The 21,326-nt window shown below is 40.8% G+C and overlaps 1 protein-coding gene across 1 annotated transcript in view; it reads left to right on the top strand.

Annotated features, from left to right (window-relative positions):
- Window positions 1-21,326, top strand: part of MPP7 (membrane palmitoylated protein 7) — a 233,881-nt gene that overhangs the window by 89,632 nt on the left and 122,923 nt on the right. Inside the window, exon 3 of the mRNA XM_018057215.1 lies at window positions 8,975-9,093. Within this exon, the coding sequence (XP_017912704.1) occupies window positions 8,975-9,093 (119 nt within the window). The remainder of the gene's footprint in view (window positions 1-8,974; window positions 9,094-21,326) is intronic.

The raw sequence follows: 21,326 nt of genomic DNA on the forward strand, positions 1-21,326 counted from the left end.
CAGTCCTTGGCTCCTCTTTCTACTGTGTCCACGCTCACACCCGCGGGGTCTCATCCAGGCTCTTGAGTTTAAATACCAGCCCCCTGCCCAGGGCTCCTACGTGTATGTCTTCAGCTCAGGCCTCTCCGCTGAGCCCCTGACCCCTCCCTCCAGCCGCCCGCTGCGTCTCCCCAGGACATTCAGTCCACGTTTTCAGCTCATCGGGTCTGAAAGTGAGCTGCTCGTCTCCCTTGGCAGCAGCTTTAGTGTTGGCGATCACGTTTGTTTCTTTTTTTTTTTCTTCTCCTATCCCACCTTCAGTCAGACAGAAATTCATCGTTGGCTCTTCCCTCAGAATCTGTCCAGAATCCCCATGCTCCTTATACCTCCCTCTGGCTACTGCCGGTCCTCTTTCGTCTGGGTCACTCTCAGACCCTCTGACTCGTTCTCGGCCTCTGTGCCCCCCTTCCCCCTCTTCTCAATGTAGCAGCTGGAGCAATGCCCTTCCAATGTCACTCAAATCATGTTACTCCTTTGCTCAAAAACCCAGCAATGGCCGTGTCCCTATGAAGTAAAAGTTAAGTTCTTTGCAGTGTCTGTCCTACAAGGCCCTGCGAGACCTGGTCCCTGTTTCCTCTCTGACATCAACTCGCTCCCCCTTCTCTCCCTCTGCCTGTCACACTGGGTGCCTTGCTCTCCTCCGATGCTCCAGGCTTAGAGGCTGGGTTTTCTGTGTCATCTGGTCCCTCTCCCTGAGTGCTTGTCCCTCAGATGCCCACCAACTCTGTCACCTTCTTCCTGTCTCTGACCACCAGAGCGTGTTCCCTGACCACCTTCTCTGTCCCCGCCGTGCCAGTGGCCCAGGCCTGAATCTGCGTACACAGCTTGGGTTTCTCTTTTTCTATCAGTATCTGTCACCTTCTTACATACTGTATACTTTACTTACTTGTGTTTATTATTTGCCTTCCCCCTAGAATGTTATCTGGGCTTCCCAGGTGCTGCAGTGGTAAAGAATCCGCCTGCCAGTGCAGCAGACTCAAGAGATGCGAGTTCGATCCCTGGGTCGGGAAGTTCTCCTGGAGTGGGAAATGGCAACCCGCTCCAGTATCCTTGCCTGGAGAATTCCATGGACAGAGGAGCTTAGGGTGCTACAGTCCATGGGGTCACAAAGAGTTGGACACGACTGAGTGACTGTCACACACATGAAATGTTATCTAGGGCTCTTTGCTGATCTATCCAGACACCTTGAATAGCATCTGGCCTGGAGAATGTACAGTGGTCAGTGGATGCTGATTGAATGAATGAGTGTACATCTCACCAAATGACTCCTGGGCGTCTGCTCTCATGCCCTGTGCTTAGTCACTCAGTCGTGTCTGACTCTGTGACCCCATGGACTGTATTCCACTAGGCTCCTCTGTCCATGGGATTCTCCAGCAAGAATATTGGAGTGAGTGGCCATGCCCTCCTCCAGGGGATCTTCCCAACCCAGGAATCGAACCCAGGTCTCACGCATTGCCGGTGGATTCTTGACTGTCTGAGCCACCAGGGAAACCACTCTCATGCCCTAAGAATGGGTATTTGCGAACTTAATTATCTCCTAAATTGATAAAAGAAAAATGATACGCTTTAACTTAAAAGATTTGTTTATTGGCTGTATTGGATCTTCGTTGCTGCGTGTCGGCTTTTCTCTAGGTGCGGCAGGTGGGGGCTTCTCGTTGCGCGTGGCTCCTCCTGTTGCAGAAACGGGCTTCGGGTACACAAGCTTCAGTAGTGGTGGAACATTGGCTTAGTTGCTCCACGACATGTGGAAGCCTCCCAGACCAGGGATTGAACTTGTGTCCCCTGTGTTGGCAGGCGGATTCTTAACCAATGGGCCACCAGTGAAATCCTGCTTTGACTTACAAGAATCATATTATTTCTTAGATTGAACATTACTTTATATACTGATTTTGAGGGGCATCTGTTTCTTCTGCCACCATTTGACTGTTCATGTGCTATTGCCCATTTTTCTCTTCTACTTATCTTTTATTATTCTTGATATCAATCACTTGCTTGTTGGAGGTACTTTTTGGCTGTTTCTCTGTAAACTTCCTTGGTTTTTTTGATGCATGAAAATTTTGTCACAAATTCTACCATAATTTTTTTTTTTTGATTTCTAGGTTCTTTGTTTTCTAAGACAAACATTTAACTCCAAGATGATAAAAATACTCTTTGAGATTGTCCTCTAGATTATATTTGAAATATTTGATCCATTTGTAATTTGGGTGTCCAGTTAGGCATTTAACTTTTCTTTTGAGGGATCTCTTGAAGGTTTTTGAGTAGAAGGTTTATGTGATGGGTTATTCTGGGAGACATAGTTTAAGTCCTGACTGCCACTTACTGGCTAAGTGTATGTCCTCCTGTAAAATGGAGACAGGAATAGGACCTGCTGATGGAGAGCATGAAGTGAGGTGGCCTGTAAAGCACTTTACCATAGCTCATACCGCAGTATTAGGTATGGTTAATACTACTGGGAACTGCTTCTGGTAGTAATTTTTACTAAGTATTATTTTGGGAAGCTTTAGGGGTTGGTGGTAGGAAGGATAGATTAAGGAGGGGGAGACAAAAGAAACAGATATAATTTTTAGCAGCTAGTTTTATTCGGTGGGCTTCCCAGGTGGCTCAGCTGGTAAAGAATTGGCCTGCAGTGCAGGAGACCTGGGTTCGATCCCTGCGTGGGAAGATTCTGTGGAGGAGGGCATGACAACCCACTCCAGTATTCTTGCCTGGAGAATCCCCATGAACAGAGGAGCCTGATGGGCTACAGTCCATGGGTTTGCAAAGAGACACGACTAAGCACAGCAAAGCACAGTTTTAGGCAGGGTGAGAATCACTCAGGGTCTGACCATGATTATAGCAAACTTTATGCAGAGTTAGAATTACTATCATATATGTTAGTAAATGGGTAAATCTTACAAAGTAATGAAATTTTAATGTAAGGATGACACTTTATCATTTTCTTCTGGTTAATGTATTATGACTTCGGGCAAATTGTTTATTCAGCATGATTGGGTCAGTGTTACCTGCCTTTCACAATCCTTAATCAAATCTCCTGCTTCTGACTTACATACAAGATCCTGATAGAAAGCTTTACAATACTACTCTTATCTAAATATTGCAACAAAAAAAGAAAGTTTACTTGAAGTTGCTAAAGCACCAAAGTATTTATGCATGAGTGCTCAGTTGTGTCCAGCTCTTTGCGACCCCATGGACTGTAGCCCACCAGACTCCTCTATCCATGGTATTTTCCAGGCAACAATGCTGGAATGGATTGCCATTTGCTCCTCTGGGGCATCTTCCTGACCCAGGGATTGAACTCCGTCTCTTGTGTCTCCTGCATTGGCAGGCAGATTCTTTACCAGTGCCACCTGAGAAACCAGTGGTTAAGAGTCCACAGTTTTTATATCTGTATGTAAAACAGTGAGCCTTTCCAGGTGGTGCTAGTGGCGAAGAATCTGCCTCCTGATGCAGAAAATGCAAGTGGCATGGGTTTGATCCCTGGGTTGGGAAGATCCCCTGGAGTAGGAAATGACACCATACTGCAGCATTGCTGCCTGGGAAATTCAATGGGCAGAGGAGCCCAACAGGCTACAGTCCATGGGGCCACAAAAACACTACAGCTGACCCTGTCATTTGTTTTGCCAGGCTTCAGAAGGCATCAAGATCATACTCTGAGCATAGATTGTTGAGAGAGAACAAGCATGTACAGTGGACCCTTGAACAACATGGACCTGAACCGTGCAGGTCCACTTACATGCAGAGTTTTTCACTAAGCATGGTACTGCGTAGTCAGCATGAGGTTGAATCTGTTCTTGTAGACGGCAGATGTAGAGGGCAGCTGTGGTGCTTGGTCTTCTGTGGGTGCCCTGGATACCAAGGGACGACTGTGAGTGTTTTTTTTTTTTTTTTTTAATCTTTAAAAAAATGACAAGTGTTTCACCCTGCAGTGCAGCAAAGCTCAGAGAAGTCAGCACATGTAGCTCCAGTCAGGTACCTAAGTCAATGATGTGGTGGGCACACGTGTGTTGGCTTAATGAACTGCCTGGTGGAATGGGCAGTTTATACTGTACGGAAAGCATTCTCCGTAGGATGTTATTCTTCATGACGTCAGACGGCCAGCATTTGTCATCTCACCTTCTTCTGGAAAGGGGAGAAGAGGTTACTACTGAGCTTGTAGATAACAGGCTTCAGTACCAACTCAGAGATCTTTCGAGCATCTTTGCATCTCTCTGCAATTGGCTCCTATTACTGTGAATACCTTCCTTACCCCAGTAGACTTACCCTCCTGGGCTTTTCTTCCTTTCGGGCCCCAGCCCATGGCCTGCCAGCTTCATTCAGACCCCACTGATGGCTCTCTGCTTAAAATTGCTGTAATAATTATTATATATATATTAATCAGGTGACCCTCAACCTATTTAGTTTTGCTGTTATTGATTTCTTTTTCTCAGCATATAAAATGCACTAATTTAAAAGTATCTTTTTTTCTGTTGGAATATTTTTATGAAATAAGTTTATTGAAACCCTTCACAGGCATCCTGGACAGTGTCCTATGTTGTATGTGCCCAAATATAAGGTGAGTTTTTTCCCTCCGTAAAATGATCTCTTAGAGAAGAGAGAGCTGGCTTATAGTCAGGTCCGTACAAAATCTCTTACAGAGAACTTTCTCTGTTTATTCACATGCACAAAAGTGTGTGGAATGGGGAAACTGAAAGTATTCACATATAATGAAATTCATAATTTTAGAAATTATTGAGAGTTCCTTTGACAGATTTTTTTTAAAGGAGACGAAGTTTAGACTAGATTTAATTATCCCTTGAAGAAGGGTTAAAAACCTCACATTTGCAATTGATAGAATTTTAAAAAGTAGGTAAGTAGGTTTGTTGATGAAAAACCAATGAGCTTTACCCAGATTCTCAGTGATGGCATCTCATATATTCAAAATGGTGTTGCATCTCAAGTGACCTGGAAGTTCAAACAATCTATTCTAATTCTCAAGTGGCACTTGTGATGAGGAAGAATCTCACTCTGAAGAATTCAAATGGTTGTGTGAAATGTGCAAATGGGGCGAAAACACGATCTACATTAATGTATTTTTCTTCATAGGTAATTCACAGTAAGAGTTTCTAACTAAATTGCAATTTAAATGCTAGAGGCGGTCATGAACATCTTAGTAACATCACTGACATTTGTTTGTGTCGTCAACTGCCTGAGTATCTATTTATTTTGCTTGGAAGAGAAAAATGTTTCAGATCTTAATTGGGCAAATAGGAGAGCATTATATTTGGGATTGAAAGATGCTTGCTCATATATGGACTGCATTCTGTGTCATCCAAGGTTGTGAGCTCTCTGGGGAGAGATAGCATTACATTATGGACTTAGTTCTGTGCCCGGGGCTCTGACTCTGAGAGCTCATAACATGCTGATTCTTGGGAACAGAGCCTTCATGGCCCCAACTCAGGTGTTCTTCCTGCCTAAAGGGTTCTTGATGTCTTCCTCCCCCTGGAGGAACTGACCACTTCCCCTGCCTCTGCCCCACAGTCTAACCTGGTCCTGCACATAACTTTGTTGTAGACGCCTGTGGACAAGAAATCACGTCCGATTTGTCTTAGACCTTCAGAGCTGTGGATGCTCTGGGTTCATGGGTGCCTAGATGTTTATGGAAATGAGCTTGGATGACTACAGCAGAGCACAGGTTGACTTTCATGGCCCCAGTTCTTGTTCAGGGAACAGGTGGATTTAGGAAAAAGTTTTAAAGACACACATTGCTTTCTCAACTCTTGTTCTGGCTCTCTGAATTTCAAGGACCATTGTATTTCATAGTGTTCTTCATGATTGGGACTCAAGGAACTGAGCATAGGACTCCTTTAAAGCACATGTAAGTACACAGACCTAGTTTTAGACGTGGACTTGAGGTGTTTGCTGGGGCTGGGTCACTGGTTTGAGTGGCAGTGCTTGTCCTTGTTGCCTGCCATTGACACTGCTTGCAGCTAGCAATGCTCTTTGCTGGCAGCTCTTTTTACCATCTTTTGAATTTCTGATTGGCATGGTCCTGTCTCTCTGGCTTTGTTTTGTGGTACAAGGTATGGATACCAGGGGCTTCCCTGGTGGCTCAGCTGGTAAAGAATCTGTCTACAATGCAGGAGACCCTGGTTCAATCCCTGGGTCGGGAAGATCCCCTGGAGAAGGGATAGGATAGTCACTCTAGTATTCTTGGGCTTCCCTGATGGCTCAGACAGTAAATAATCTGCTTGCAATGCGGGAGACCTGGCTTTGATCCTTGAGTTGGGAAGATCTCCTGGAGGAGGGCATAGCCACCCACTCTAGTATTCTTGCCTGGAAAGTCCCCATGGATAGAGGTGCCTGTTGGGCTACAATCCATGGGGTTGCAAGGAGTCAGACATGGCTGAGTGACTAAGCACAGGACACAAGATTGGGGAGATGAAGAGAAGTGAGTGTTGTTGTGCTCTAGTGGACCATGCAAGTTAGGATTGCATAGAGCTAGAGAAGCACAGAAAACTCAGGCTTCTGTGCTTTGACTAACAAAGAAGTTATTATTATTTTAAAAATTGAGCCTAACATGGATTATTCCCACAAAAAGCTAAGGCGTATGTAGGTAAGGTGAACAGTTTCCATGTATAGAAGACCAGAGTGGTTTCATTTCTGAGTATGGTGTTTTGTCCGGTTGGCACCTATCGCTAAGCTGGGTGTCTAGTTAGAAGTGTTGCACTGAGATTTTCCTTGTTAGGAAACAAACAGAGGACAGATGGATATTGTTATTTTTAATCAATGCCTGTGAATTGTGAATTGTTCGCTGAATCCTTACAGCAACTGTATTTACCACAGTTTCTTCTTTTGTTTCAGCTTTATTTTGAGATAATTATAGAGTCACATGTTGTAGGAAATAACACAGAGAAATCCTGTGTACTTTCACCAGTTCCCCTGCGGGCACATTATTCGTGACTGTGGTGGTGTGTCACAGCTGGGAGAGCGTCATCCACACCAGTGGTTCACCTTTGTCAATTTCCCTGGTTTTACATGTGCTTATGCGTGTCTGTGTGTGTGTGTATTTTTTTAGTTCTATGCAGTTTTACCACATATGTAGATTATCATTTCTTTTTCAACACGTGAGGGTAACAGGTTTATATAAACTATGTGAAATGCTTAAAGTGGAGACCTGGGCTTTGCATCTAGGACTGTTCGATCCAGATTTTTGCTTTTTTAGTAATAATAATGATGGATAACAGTCGTAATCGGTAATACAATGGCTGAAACTTGCATTACATGTGAAACATCAAGTATTTACCATGTGCCAGGGCTGTTAAAGTGTATGAACTCATTTAATCCCTCCAAGAGCTGTACCATATAAATTATATCACAGTTGAATTTGTATCATTCAGCTCTAATCATATTACTAAGGAATAGGTAATCATTTTTACTACTCCTGAAATCGGTAATAGAATAGTGAAATTCTACCTTCTCTTTACATAATTTCATAGTTTGAACCTCTGACCTTAAATGCTGATCTTGGTGGTTGTGTGTGTGTATGTATGTGTATAAACTGAGACCTGTACATTGACTTAGGTTGAGATAACTTAAGAATATTTTTACTGAATTGTAAATAAGTGCTAGTTTAGGAAGGGTGCCAGGTTTTTATGGGAACAAATATAAACCACCAATACTTAAGAATGTAATTGGGAGAAGGTTTTATTTATTTACTTTTCCCTAGAGTATTTTAGATCTTTGTGGCCAAATATAGTCCCAGGAATGTTTCAATTTAATTGAATCTCAAGTTACATATCTCACTTCCAAAGTGGTACCGAATGTATTTGGTTGTGAGTTAATCACGTTATCAGAATATTCTAACACTTTAGGAAGATAACAGCTACACTGATCAGAAGGCCATAATTTACGAATCTTTGCTGGTGGAATATCTTGTAAAGCTGTCTCTCTGATGAACAGCAGCACTTATTCAGACCAGAAATAACAACAGTCCCATGTGCTAGTAAATCCCAGGAGGTCTCTGTGTTTTTGTAGACAGCAGACAGAAATAAAAGGAATTTTGTCCTTTTTACCTCATGTAATCCTGCTGGAAAATGAAACATGTGCTCTGAGTTGATACTGACTTCTGCCAGGTCACCTCCCTGAAGAGTCCAGGCAAGCACTGTTGCAACAGTTCTTGGACAGGAATCTGCCGGCCCCTGAACGCAATGGATGGTCTGCACAGCCTGCTCCTGGGACACTGTGCTACTGTCTGCTCGAGGGAGCTTCCAGCGAGAACATGCGTGACCTGCATCTGTTGCCTTGACTCTTCTCAAGGGCATCACATACCCTCAAATTAGAGTTGCATTTAGGCTAAGTGCTGCAGAGTTTGTTGTTGTTAAAAAAAAATAGGGTGGCTTCAAACAATGCCACACCAAGTACGGTTTCTTCTGGCTTACTTTTTAGAGCTTGACTTTGGACGTTCGATCATGCAAATGTTTTTGAAGCTATATATTATTAGGAACCGTTTGGAAACCACAAAACCTTTTTAATGGACCATGCTATCAATTTTCTGCTCTTCTAAAGAAGTTTTTCCTATTCATGACTCACTTCACTCTTTGGCTAACGTGGAGGGAAATGTAATAACGATTAACGGAAGGAATGTATGCGTTTTCTTCTTTTCGATTTTTTTTTTTTGAAAGCTTGTACATATTTTTTTTGTTTCAGGTTATGTAAACTTGGAGGGCTGTAAAATGTTGACCACCACAGGAGGTAAAAACAGGCCTGCTGTACATATATCTTTAGAATTTAAAAATCCAAAAGCTTCCTTTGTTTCTTTGGAGAAGAGTTTTGCTTGATGGCCCAGAATACAGATCCAGTAAAAACGACATGTTCCAGCCGTCAATTACACACACCTTAAGCGAAATTAATGAGATCACTCTGAGATTACACTTTGTGTTTTATTTTCGTTTTATAGGTCTGTATGAGCTGTTGGTGGCTCTGCCAGCCCAGCTGCAGCCACATGTGGACAGCCAGGAAGACCTGACCTTCCTCTGGGATGTGTTTGGTGAAAAAAGCCTGCATTCACTAGTCAAGGTAAACCATGCTGATGTCAGATTTTTCTTTGCGGAAAAACATATGGAAAAATATTTTGAGCGCCATCCAGTAAACCAGAGATCAAATTATTGCCCTCCAAAAACAAAACAGCCTTGTTCCATTTCACTGACAGGCGTGGAAGTTGTTAAAAAAGATTCCACCAAAAATACATAGATGATTTCACTTAATGGTGGCAACCTGGCTGTGCATACTAATAGAGCAAGCCTGCGCCTGCCCTTGTTTAGAAAAAGAATGTGAAATAGTCACAAGAAGGTTTAGACTCCTCATGGTCAACATTCATGAGCTGGAGTTTAACTTAAATAAATAAATGTTCGCAGCAAAAATTAGAAGGAATATATTTTCTGAGGTTAAGGATGGCAGCTGTTCAGTAGCCACATTAATTTAAAATAATTTCCTCTAACAAAGTCAAATGAAATTCTAGCAAGCTGTTTCTCTTCTTGGCCCAGCGCCACTGACATGGTATTTTGTGTATAAATACACTGACGCTAAATAGGAATAAAAAACAGTGTTTGGAGACCAGTTTCGCCAAGCGTCATACCCTGGAAATGATCAACCACCAGAAATCAGATCTTGCCACACAGCAGTGCTGGGAGTGATCAGGAGTCTTAAAATAGTAAAACGAGAACAAGGAACTTACTGGAAAATATGCCACTCTTGCTTCTGGAAATATGAATTGCATTTTCTCCCATTTAACTCAAGCTGAAAGGAATTTAAAGTCTTACAGAGTCTGCAGGAGATAGAAACTTATGCTTCACCAGTGTCTGATCCTATACTTAATTCAGCTCCATCTGTTATGGTTGTCTGTTGTGATAAGAGGCTTTTTGACTGATGTATAGTATTTGGAAATGAGGCACCATTGTTTCACAGGACAGGACAATTCTTACTGCATGGGTTTTTTTTTTTTTTTGTCAAATTTGCTGAAATTTGTGTTCTTTAAGTCTAGCAATTCTCAAGAGGTTAGTGTTGATCTGTGGCATTTTCCTAGCTTTACATTTAAAGAATGCTTTATTGTGTGTGTTGTTTTAATTTTTTTTTTTTTTTTTTAGTTTTTGTATTATTGGCAAGATATCTGTGTATTCTAAATAATTTTAGGTAGTTTAGTTACTCTCTTGGGATGTATTAGAAATGGTCTTGGGCTAATAATTGGTAAAGTTTATGACTTAGTGAAGCAATCATGAAAATACTCCTGTATTAAATGTTTGGAAGTTGGATAGTTATGGATTGTTTAGATTGATTTGATCTCGATAGAAGGAATAAATACATTTCAAATAGCACCATCACTTCTTAATCAGTAAACAAATATGCCCCCCAAACAATGGATGTGTATGTTTGTATTTATTTATATTGTGGCTACTATCTCAGTTTCCTTGCTTATAAATGGAAATTATATTACCTATTGACAAGATTTTTAAAATTAAACTTTTTAGTTTGTATTGGAGAATAGCCGATTAACAATGTTGTGATAGTTTCAGGTGGACAGCAAAGGGACTCAGCCCTATATATGCATGTATCCATTCTCCCCCAAACTCCCCTCCTGCCAGGCTCCCATATAATATTGACAGAATTCCCTCTGCTACACAGTAGGACCTGCTTGATTATCCATTTAAAATGTATCAGTATGTACATGTCCTTCCCAAACTCTTTAACCATCCCTCCCCCCATCCTCCTGCCCCCTGCAACCATAACTTTGTTCTCTAAGTCTGTGAGTCTGTATCTGTTTGACAAGGTTGTTTGTTGACAGAGAGTTTCCAATAAAATAGTGAAGCTCTTAGTTCTTTTGGTAGTTATATCGGTTAGGTGAATAAATTATTAAGAAGAAGCTTAATTATCATAGCATGTGAAGGACCAAAAAGAATTGGCAGAGATAGTTGTTATTTTTAATATTAAAAGAATAAAACTAAAGTGTAAAAAATTCTTAGTTACACTAGCTGTTGAGTTTTCAGCACAAGTTGTTATTCAAAGTATGTGTCCATAATTAAGTGGCTAGGAAGCATACTGTTACCAATATCTGGTTTATAAAAACAATGTAGCAAATAAATGGATGTTGCTAGTCTTTAAATAGCATAGTAACATTTGCTCTATTCCAAATGTTTTTCAGTAATTGCCATAAAATGTATTTTAAAATTTAGTTTTATTATGTAATTCTAGTATGTTCTCAGTTTCTTACTAGATGCTGCCCCCCCTCCTTTTCTCATGCGCAGACTCAAGGTGTCCTTTGACTGACCCATTGTGTTAGTTTTCAAGTAGGAAAACCTAGGATGCCTCCAGAAAGCAGGTCTCACGGGATCAGGAGCGTAGTTTAAACAGCTGGAACAATCTGCTTACCCGTCTTCCAAGAGCCTCTACTGCAGGGTGGAGGAGAGCAGGCTTCTGCTTCTATACATAAATCTCGGTAGAGCAAAAGGAATTTGTTTGAAAAGATTCATTTTGTGTGCTTTGATGTTATGCTCTTTTGCCTGCAGTTAATGCTGTTGGTACATGATTTAGAACTGGGTGAACGGAAAACTTGATTTTATTCTAGCCCCCAGTCTTCACAGTTCTCCTCTTTTGATTAAAAAAAGAAAGTGGTTGTTAAATTGCCTCGCAGTTTTAAATGCAGACAACTTGCTGATCTGATGTAAAATACACTTAAGAAGAGGCAGGTTTGGTGCTGGGGTCTGCAGCAGGTATGGCATGCCACCTTAAGATCTTGAGCTCCACTCTGAGGGGAATACTGTAGGTTGTGAGTTGTCATTGGAAGAGAACCATGATGATCCTATACTGTAACCGAAGATTTTTTTAAAAGAAAAAATTTCTAAATAGAAAAGTTGATTAATAAAAACCATGAATATGAGATTCCAAAAAGGAGTTAAGGTTAAACCAGAAGAAAGTTGATATCGGGACTTCCCTGGCAGTCTGGTGGTTAAGACTCTGTGCTTTCAATGCAGGGGGTATGGGTTCAATTCCTGGTCAGGGACCTAAGATCCAACATACTGTGTGGTATGGCCAAAAAATAAAAAATAAATAAATAAAGAAGATAGATGGTACCTATTGAAGACCTTGGAAATATTATATATAAGAATGGAAATATCCTATCTAATGTGAGACCAGACAAGGACATCAGTTTCCACATTATCTAGTGAAGGTGATGGACGCACAGAGCCACATTTTGGAACTGTGTTTTTGCAAGTTTATAGACCCATGAAGCATGTTGTTTGTGCCCAAATCTCATTTCCAAATCTTATTTCCTATCCTTGTGTTTTTTCCTTTTGAAATTCCTTTACTTACTTTAAATTTTATATTATTCAGTTACATTGTGTGTATTTTTATAATCTGGATTAAGTTCATTTTAAGCCAACAAAATGTGGCTTAAAGACTCACTTAACTATTATTTTTAAAAAAGATCGGGAACGCATGTAAAAATTAAAGATTTTAAAATAAAAAAAAAATCAAAAAAAAAATAAAGATCGGTAGTTCTCTTCAAGAAATTTTTGTTCTTATTTCACAATTGTGTTGGATTTCTAGGATAAGAAGATAAAAATTTTAGTACCTTTTAAATAGCTGCCTATTTTTTTTTTTTCCTTGCCTTTTCAAATAGTTGCATATTTGTATGGGGCAGGAGAAAAAAAGGTAGCAATCTGAATTTTATTCTTTTGGAGATTCTGAAGTATTTCAACAAAACACAACTATTATTTCCAAGGAAAATTTCCTGTTATGATTGCATTGTTGTGTATATTTTTTGTGATTTCAGTCTTAAAGGAGTCATAGTAAAACTCAACCAGACCCTGATAACATTTAGTTACATAGTTTTAATTTCTGGTGCTTGACTGTTTTGTTCATGCTGTCTTTGTTGAGGTCTCACTCTGTGCCAGACAGTATGTGGACACCAGGGATAAGCTTTCTAATAGAGCAGGTTTAGCCCCTTGTTTTATAGGGTCTTCAGCCCCCCAGAGGACATGGTGATGCGCATTCCCCGGTGGCCCACGGTCTCAGCTTTTTGATATGCAGAAGGGGCATCCCTCAATGCTGGCCTCAGAGAGGTGCTGGAGGAGGAACTGGTATTATCAGCTAAAACTGCGTGTTGAAGAAATCTTCTCTATTCTGAGTCTGTTAAGTGGTTTTTGTTTTTTTTTTTTTTTTAAATCATAAATGGATGTTGGATTTTTTTTTCAAATGATTCTTTCACATCTACTGTTTTGATCATATAGACTTTCTTTATCCTGTTGCTATGACAGATTACTTTATTCCTTCTGAATATTGAACCAGACTTTGCATTCCTGGGAAAAATCCCACTTGGTTTGGTATATAGTTCATGTTATCCTTGGTTGGATTTGATTTGCTAATGTTTTGCTGAGGATTTTTACATCTCTGTTCATAAGAGATATTAGTCTGTAGTTTTCCTTTCTTGTAATGTCTTTATCTGGTTTTGGTAATGCTTGGCATATAGTTAGGAAGTATACTCTCTGCTTCTATCTTTTTACTGGAAGAGTTTGTAGAATATTGGTAGGATTTTTCCCATAAATTCACCATTGAAACCATCTGGGCCTAGTGCTAGCTGTTTGGGAAGGTTTTTAACTATTGATTTCTTTAGTAGATATAAGCCTATTTAGATCATCTATTTTTGTGTAGAGTTTTTGTCATTTGTATCTTTCAAGGAATTGGTGGAATCAGTTACCAAATTTGAGGGCATGGAATTGTTTATAATCTTTTATTATCTTTTTAATGTCCTTAGGATCCATAATGATGACTCTTCTTTCATTTTTGATATTATTAGGAGTTTGTGCCTCATTTTCTTATTAGCTTGGCTGTGGGTTCATCAAGTTAATCTTTTCGAAGAACCAGCTTTTGGTTTCCCTGAATTTTTTTTTTTCCTGTTTCAATTCTGTTGCTTTTTGCTTGTATTTTATTCTTTCTTTTTTTCCTCCTTGCTCTTTTCCCTCTAGTTTCCTAAGGGAGAAGCTTAGAAAATTGATTTTAGTTCTGTTTTTTTTTTTTTTTTTAATGTTCAATGCCATGCTTTCCCTCTAACCACTACTTCTGCATCATTCCACAAATTTTGTTAAACCATATTTTCATTTATTGCAAAATATTTAAAAATTTATCTTGAAACTTCTCCCTTGGCCCATGTGTACTTTAGAATTGTTGGTTAGTTCCCAAACATGTGGAGATTTTACTGCTGTCTTTCTGTTATTGATTTCTATTTTAACTCCATGTGACCTGAGAGCATATGCTATATGATTTCCATTTTGTTAAGGTGTATTATGGTTCAGAATGTGGTCTGTCTTGTTCTGTGTGAGCCTGAGAAGAATGTGTATTCTGCTGTTGTTGGATGAAGTATTCGATTAAGTTGGTTGATGGTGCTAAATACTGATTTTCGGCCTGCTGGATCTGTCAATTACTGATAAAAGAGTGTTGGAGTTTTCTAGTACAGAAGTGGCTTTGTTCATTTCTCCTTGCAATCTTATCAGTTTTGCATCATGTGTTCTGAGGCTGTCTTGTTAGATGCATGCACACTGAGGATTATGATGTTTTCTCAGAGGGTTGACTGTTTTCATCATGTAATACCCTCCTGTATCGCTTACAGTTTACTTTGTTCTGCTTTCCACTTTGTCTGAAACTGATGTGGGTACTTGAGCTTTCTTTTGGTTAGTGTTAGCGTGGTCTATTGGAGAAGGAAGTGGCAACCCACTCCAGTGTTCTTGCCTGGAGAATCCCAGGGATGGGGGAGCCTGGTGGGCTGCTGTCTATGGGGTCGCACAGAATCGGACACGACTGACGCGACTTAGCAGCAGCAGCAACAGCGTGGTCTATCTTTCTCTATTTCTTTCTTTTAATCCATCTATATTTATAGATATATTTGTCACACCCAGGAGAGCTGGGTGTGTTCCATTTTTAAGATGGGTTCTTATAGACAATAGTTTCTTCCCTTTTCAATCTACTCTCATAGTCTTTGTCTTTCAATTGATATATTTAGACCATTCATATTTAGAGTGTTTGTTGATATAATTGGTTATATTTGCCATGTCTGCCACTGATTTCTGTTCATAGCACTTGTTCTTTTTTTTTTTTTTAATCACCCTCTCTCTTCCTACTCTGCTTTTAGGTGAACGTTTTATATGATTCCATCGATTCCTTCCTAACATCAAATTTTTTTTAGTGCTTGCCATTATTGAGTTTGCTACATACATTAACAGCTGATCTAGGTCTACTCTGAAGTAACACTGTACCTTGTTGCAGGTAGCTGCAGGTATCTTATAAAGAATATTCTTAACTCCTTTTTCTATGTCCTTTATAGCATTGCTGTCATTCATCTCACCTCTCCATATACTATCATCACCCAATGCATTGCTGTTATTCTTTGAACAAAGAGTTGTCAGATCAGTTAAGAGTAGGAAAAATAAAAGATTTTGGTTTACCTCTATTTACTCCTTCTCTGATGCTCTTCTTTTCTTGATGTATTTCTAGTGCCTGACCTATATCACTTTCCTTGTCTCTTAAAGAATTTCTTTCAACACTTGTTGCAAGGCAGGTCTACTGACAGCAGATTTCTTTTAAAGTTGGTGTGTTTATTTCTCCGTTACTTTCAACATACAGTTTCATTGGATACAGAATTCTAGAGTGGTGGTTTTTCCTTTCAACACTTGAAATATTTTACTCCAGTTTCTCCTTGCTTACATAGTTTCTGATGAGGTGTCTGATGTTATTCTTGTCTTTGCCTTCTATAGGGAAGGTGTTTTTTCACTTGGAATTATTTCAATATTTTCTCTTTATTTTTGGATCTTGCAGTTTGAATATGGTATACCAAAGGGTAGATTATTGGGCATTTATTCTGTTGGATATTTTTCTGAGCTTCCTGGATCTGTGGTTTGGTGTTTTGTCGTTAATTTTGGAGAATTCTCAGTCATTATTACTTTGAGTATTTCTTCTTTTTCTCTTTGTTTCAGAAGATGTATGGAACGTGTCCCATAGTTCTTGGATATGGTGTTCCTTTTTAAAAATTTCATCTCATTTCTCTTTGTTTCAGGTTGGGGAATTTCCATTAACATATTTTCAATCTTACTGATTCTTTCCTTGGCCATGTCCAGTCTACTGATGAGCACATCAAAAGCATTCTTCATGTCTGTTATGGTGTTCCTTGTTTCTAGCATTCGTTTTGATTCTGTCTTAGAGTTTCCATCTCTCTGCTTACATTTTCCATCTGTTCTTGCATGTTGTCCACTTTTTCCATTAGAGCTGTTAGCCTATTAATCATGTGTATTTTAAATTCCCTATTTCATAGTTCCAACTTCTGTGTCAGAGTTGAGTCTTTTTCGGATCCTTGCTTTATCTCTTTAGACTGTGCTTTTATTGCCTTTTATTATGCTTTGTGATTTTCTATTGAAAGTTGGACATGATGTATTGGGTAATAGGTACTGAGGTGATTAGGCTTTACATGTGAGTTTTGGCTTTGACCTGGCTGTGTTTAATGTTTGCTGAAGCTCTCAGTACCCGAGACTCCAGTTTCCTTAGTGTCTCTCCCTCCCCTGTTCCCTTTGTCTTTCCTTAAGAATGCTCTTGGAGTCTGTATCTTTGGCTGTCTCAGTTATAACCCAGTGTTATTTTACTGGAGCCCTTTTGGTGATGGTGAGGTCTTGGAGAGAGGAATTGTTATATAATATTCTGATTAAATGTCAGTAGCTGGGATATGAGGACCTTCAAAAGCATTTCTTAGCCTTTTTTTTTTTTTTTTTTCCTTTTTTCCCTTATTTGAGATAGGAAGGCTGGGAGATGGGGATGTGGTTAAGTTTTCTTACTGCCCTTTTCCCAGGTCAAATACAGCTCTGATAAGTAAAGCCACTCTCTTGGAGGGATAGCTCAGTTGGTAAAGAATCCACCTGCAATGCAGGAGACCTCGGTTCAATTCCTGGGTTGAGAAGATCCGCTGGAGAAGGGATAGGCTACCCACTCCAATATTGTTGTCTTCCTTGTGCTCAGCTGGTAAGAATTGCCTGCAATGCGGGAGACTGGGTTGATCCTGGGTGGGAAATCCTGGAGAAGGGATAGGCTACCCACTCCAGTATTCTGGCCTGGAGAATTTCATGGACTGTATAGAAACCCCAGACTGGAACAGACTGGGGTTTCTGACTGAAACCCCAGTACAGAAACAGACTGTACTGGGGTTGCAAGAGTCTGACATGACTGATGTGACTTTAACTTTCACTCAGAGGAAAGGGGTTTCTCAGGTGATTCTAAAGGTAAAGAACCCACTGGCCAGTGCAGGAGACGAAGAGACATGGGTTCAATTCCTGGGTTGGGAATATCCCCTGGAGGAGAGCACGGCAACCCACTCCAGTATTCTTGCCTGGAGAATCCTATGGACAGAGGAGCATGGTGGGCTACAGTCCACAGGGTTGCAAAGCAACTGAAGCAGTTTAGCAGGTATGCATGCTTGGAGAGGAGAGAGCTCTTGGCCTTTGTATTGCAAAATGGTTGCTTTTCTCCTTCCCCTGCTTGAAACACTAGGGGATTTTCTCCTGTTTTCACCATGAGAACTTGGTAGGGCTTTTTTTTTTTTTTTTTCAGTAGAGCTCTTTGAGGAAAGTGCAAGGTTCTCCTCCAAGACCGAGTCCCTCAGACTAGTTACCTTTGCCCAGCATTAATTTGTCAAAATGACTGGTTAAGGGTTCCTGCAAGTTTCTGGCTCCAGCAGTTTCTACCCCTGCTAAGTTGATTTCAGCCGTGATTTTCCCTCCCGATTTCAGGTGACAGTTTGTCCTGCAAGTTCCTTTCTCTTCACATGTCTGAGCTGAAACCAGACATCTTCCTTTGCCCTCTTTTTTGGCTATGATTTCATTATTGATTTGCAAGAGTTCTTTATTTTGGATAACTGCTTCTTACCAAATTATAATTGAAAATATTTAATTTCTCTTCTTAAAGATGCCCTGCAGTTTTATTTTTAATGAAACACATGATGTCATGGGCAGGGTAGTTGACACGTGGAAGCTAGGTATGAGGGATAACTTAGTGGCAGTTTATTTTCCATCTCTGTATGAATGTGAATTCGTGAAGTCTTTAATGCTTGTGAAGTTAGGTAGGATTTTAAAAGTGAAAACCTTACTCTTGAGTCTGAAAATAAGTCTTGAGCAGATGCTCAGAAAGCAACCTGTGAATGAGAATGTACTTTAAAAATTTTATATCTCCAACCTGGAAACTTCAGGAAATGAAAAACCAGCTTGAAGGTAATGCTTGATCTTAATCTTCCAATAATCCCAGTTTTCTTAATCATTAGCACCATGAGACTTGCCTGGAAAGTAGTTATTTCCAGGATAATTGATATAGTCAAGCCATAAAGGAGAGAGACAGATAATTTTATTGGGTAGTGGTTTTATAATCATGCAGGCACTCCACGTTCTTCTCTTCTTTTCATCTAGAAGCAGTGGAAAGCATCGTATGGGGCTGGGGAAGGTGATATTTACACGGTAGTAAATCAGCTTCAAGGCTGAAAGGCTATTTTACAAGAAGCTTGCTGGTCCCAGCTCTTTAGAAACAAATTGTGCTGTTTTGGAGGGGAGAGGGGGGTGTGGGATTCAGAGAGAAAGCCCGCTGGGGAGGTTATGTTACTTGCCTCTGCAATCCCATTTGCCTTGGTGGGAGGAAAAGGAAAAGGCAGTCAGACACTGCGAATGATCCCCGGCCACCTGGGCTGACGGAGGGGAGAGCTGGGTGTCAGCAGCTGGTAACGCTCCTCGGCCAATCAAAGGTAATTGTTTGGCCAGCTCTGTTGGAGCCAGACGAAGTTATTTCTTACGTTATAGTTTACATTTTTTCAGGCACAGAAACATGTAAAGTCTGCTGAAGATATGAATTCCTGAGACCCTGAGTAAATTGTTGTCTTTGTAATTCACACTCTCAAAACAGAGGCCATATGTAATCCTTCTTAGAGATTTGCTCAGGACTGGGGATGGGGGGACCCAGGGGCCAGGACTGAGGGTACTTGATAGGGTTGCTTCCTCCTGCTGGGTGTGTGTTTCACATCATGGAACAGCACCTTTTGAAAGTTGCTGTGAGATTTAGATATTTATTTGAATATGCTTCGCTTTAGAGCAGTCATCTTAATTTGCATATATTCATAATTGACTAACAGGGAGTCTGTTTACTCCACACACTCATGTGGGGTATCCTACCTGATTTCAAGAGCAGTTCATTCCCTATTACTCAGCCATAGAATGGAATGAAATTGGGTCATCTGTAGAGATCTAGAGGGACTTCGAGACTCATACAGAGTGAAGTAAGTCACAAAGAGAAAAATAAATACTGTATGTTAACACATACATGTGGAATCTAGAAAATGGTACTATGAGCCTATTTGCAGGGCAGAAATAGAGATGCAGACGTAGAGAACGAACTCGTGGACATAGCGGGGGAAGGAGAGGGTGGGATGAATTGACAGGGTAGCATTGAAATACATACATTACCTTGTGTAAAATAGATAGCCACTGGGAAACTGCTGTATAACACAGGGGGCTCAGCTCAATGCTCTGTGATGACCTAGAGGGGTATGATGGAGGGGCCGTGGGAGGGAGGCTTAGGAGGGAGGGGATATATATATATATTTATACATATATATATATATATATATATATATATATGCACACACACGTACATACAGTTGATTCACGTTGCTGTACAGCAGAAACTCAGAAACTAACATAACTTTATAAAGCAATTTTATTCCAATAAAATAGTAAAAAAAGGAAAGAACAATGTATTCCTTAGAATGGGTAGAGGCAGGAAACCAGTAATCCTCTCACTTCCTTGTGGAGGTGATTCCTGCTGTTCTCCAATTCCAGAGAACTGGAGTTTCAGTAGGAATACATGGAACTTCTCTGGATTTTCTACCTAGCAGTGGGGTTGCCGGGCAAAGTTGCGCATCCCCCTTCATTAGGTTCTGCTGAGTTGTTCTGTAGGTGTGGTTGGACATAGCCAGCAAGGGAATGATTGGCTCAGGGAGTTGTATGTTTGCAGTTCTGGTGCCTGGATCAGCTCTCGTTTCCACCCCAGTCTCTGGACTGTGGTGTTTTTGGAGACTTCACCGTAAGGCGAGGGCGGGCATTTGTTTGTGTCCTGTTACTAGGATGCTGTTGGGCCATGAGTGTGGTCTTCCTGCTCTGAATTGATTCTCAAAGTACATTGACTGTAGATGGTTGTGGACCCAGAGAGGAAAAGGGAGGGGCCTGTTCCTCAGGGCCCCGATGGACTATGAGGTGGCAGGGTCACTTAGAGCTAGGTCCTCGCCTCTCTGGGCTGTGTTGGAAGGTGTGCAGGAACACACATGCTGTTCACAGGAGACTCAAGGTTGAGGTGGAATTTCACATAACAGATTTAAACATGCTTTTGTGGGCTGGCTTGGAGACCTCGCTGCCATTTTAAACAGTGTTTCTAACATTGTCTTTGCAACCCCATGGACTTCAGCATGCCAGGCCTCTCAGTCCCTCACCATCTCCCAAAGTTTGCCCAAGTTCATATCCATTGCACCAGTGATGCTATCCAGCCATCTTGTCCTCTGACGCCTTCTTCTCCTTCTGCCGTCAATCTTTCCCAGAATTAGGGACTTTTCCAATGAGTCCTGGATTTATGTAGTTTCTAGCATGTGTCTCCAAATCTTAAGAAAAATTAGAAGCAGAAGTAAACTTTTGGTGTAAACTCCATTTGATCTGGAGGGAGGGATTGGATAATATTCCCTGGAGTTTAGTTTGGTGCATCAGGCACTCAGCTCATAATCATTAAGTGAATGAGTGGGTTCCCTATGTGGCTGAACAGGTAATTTCTAGAGGGAGGAATCTTGGAAGCTCCAGGGACAGCTTTGATTATTCAGATTACCTTTGGACTTTTGTCTGCCTCTTTTTTTCTTTTTTCTCCCACTCTTGCAGTCATTTCATTCTCCTTGTGTTCGTCTAGCTGCCTTGCAAGCAGTGCATGAATCATGGACTTTTGGGGATACTGAGGAGTGTTCCGTGTCCACTCTTGCCCTTCATGTGGACACACGTCTGCAGTAGTGGCTCAGAGCTGGGGCCCTGGAGCCACATTGCTGGGTCTCAGATCCTGGCTGTGCCAAGGACATGTACCAACAGTAACAGTCATAGTGTTCTACTTCACGGTGTCTCCTTTTCCTTATGTATTAAGGGGAGACAGTAGTAGTTATGAGGACTGAATGAATGAATATACGAAATATGCTTTAAATGGTCTGGTACATA

This window comes from Capra hircus, chromosome 13 (genome assembly GCF_001704415.2).
Source record: "Capra hircus breed San Clemente chromosome 13, ASM170441v1, whole genome shotgun sequence".
Classification (NCBI taxonomy): Eukaryota; Metazoa; Chordata; class Mammalia; order Artiodactyla; family Bovidae; genus Capra; species Capra hircus.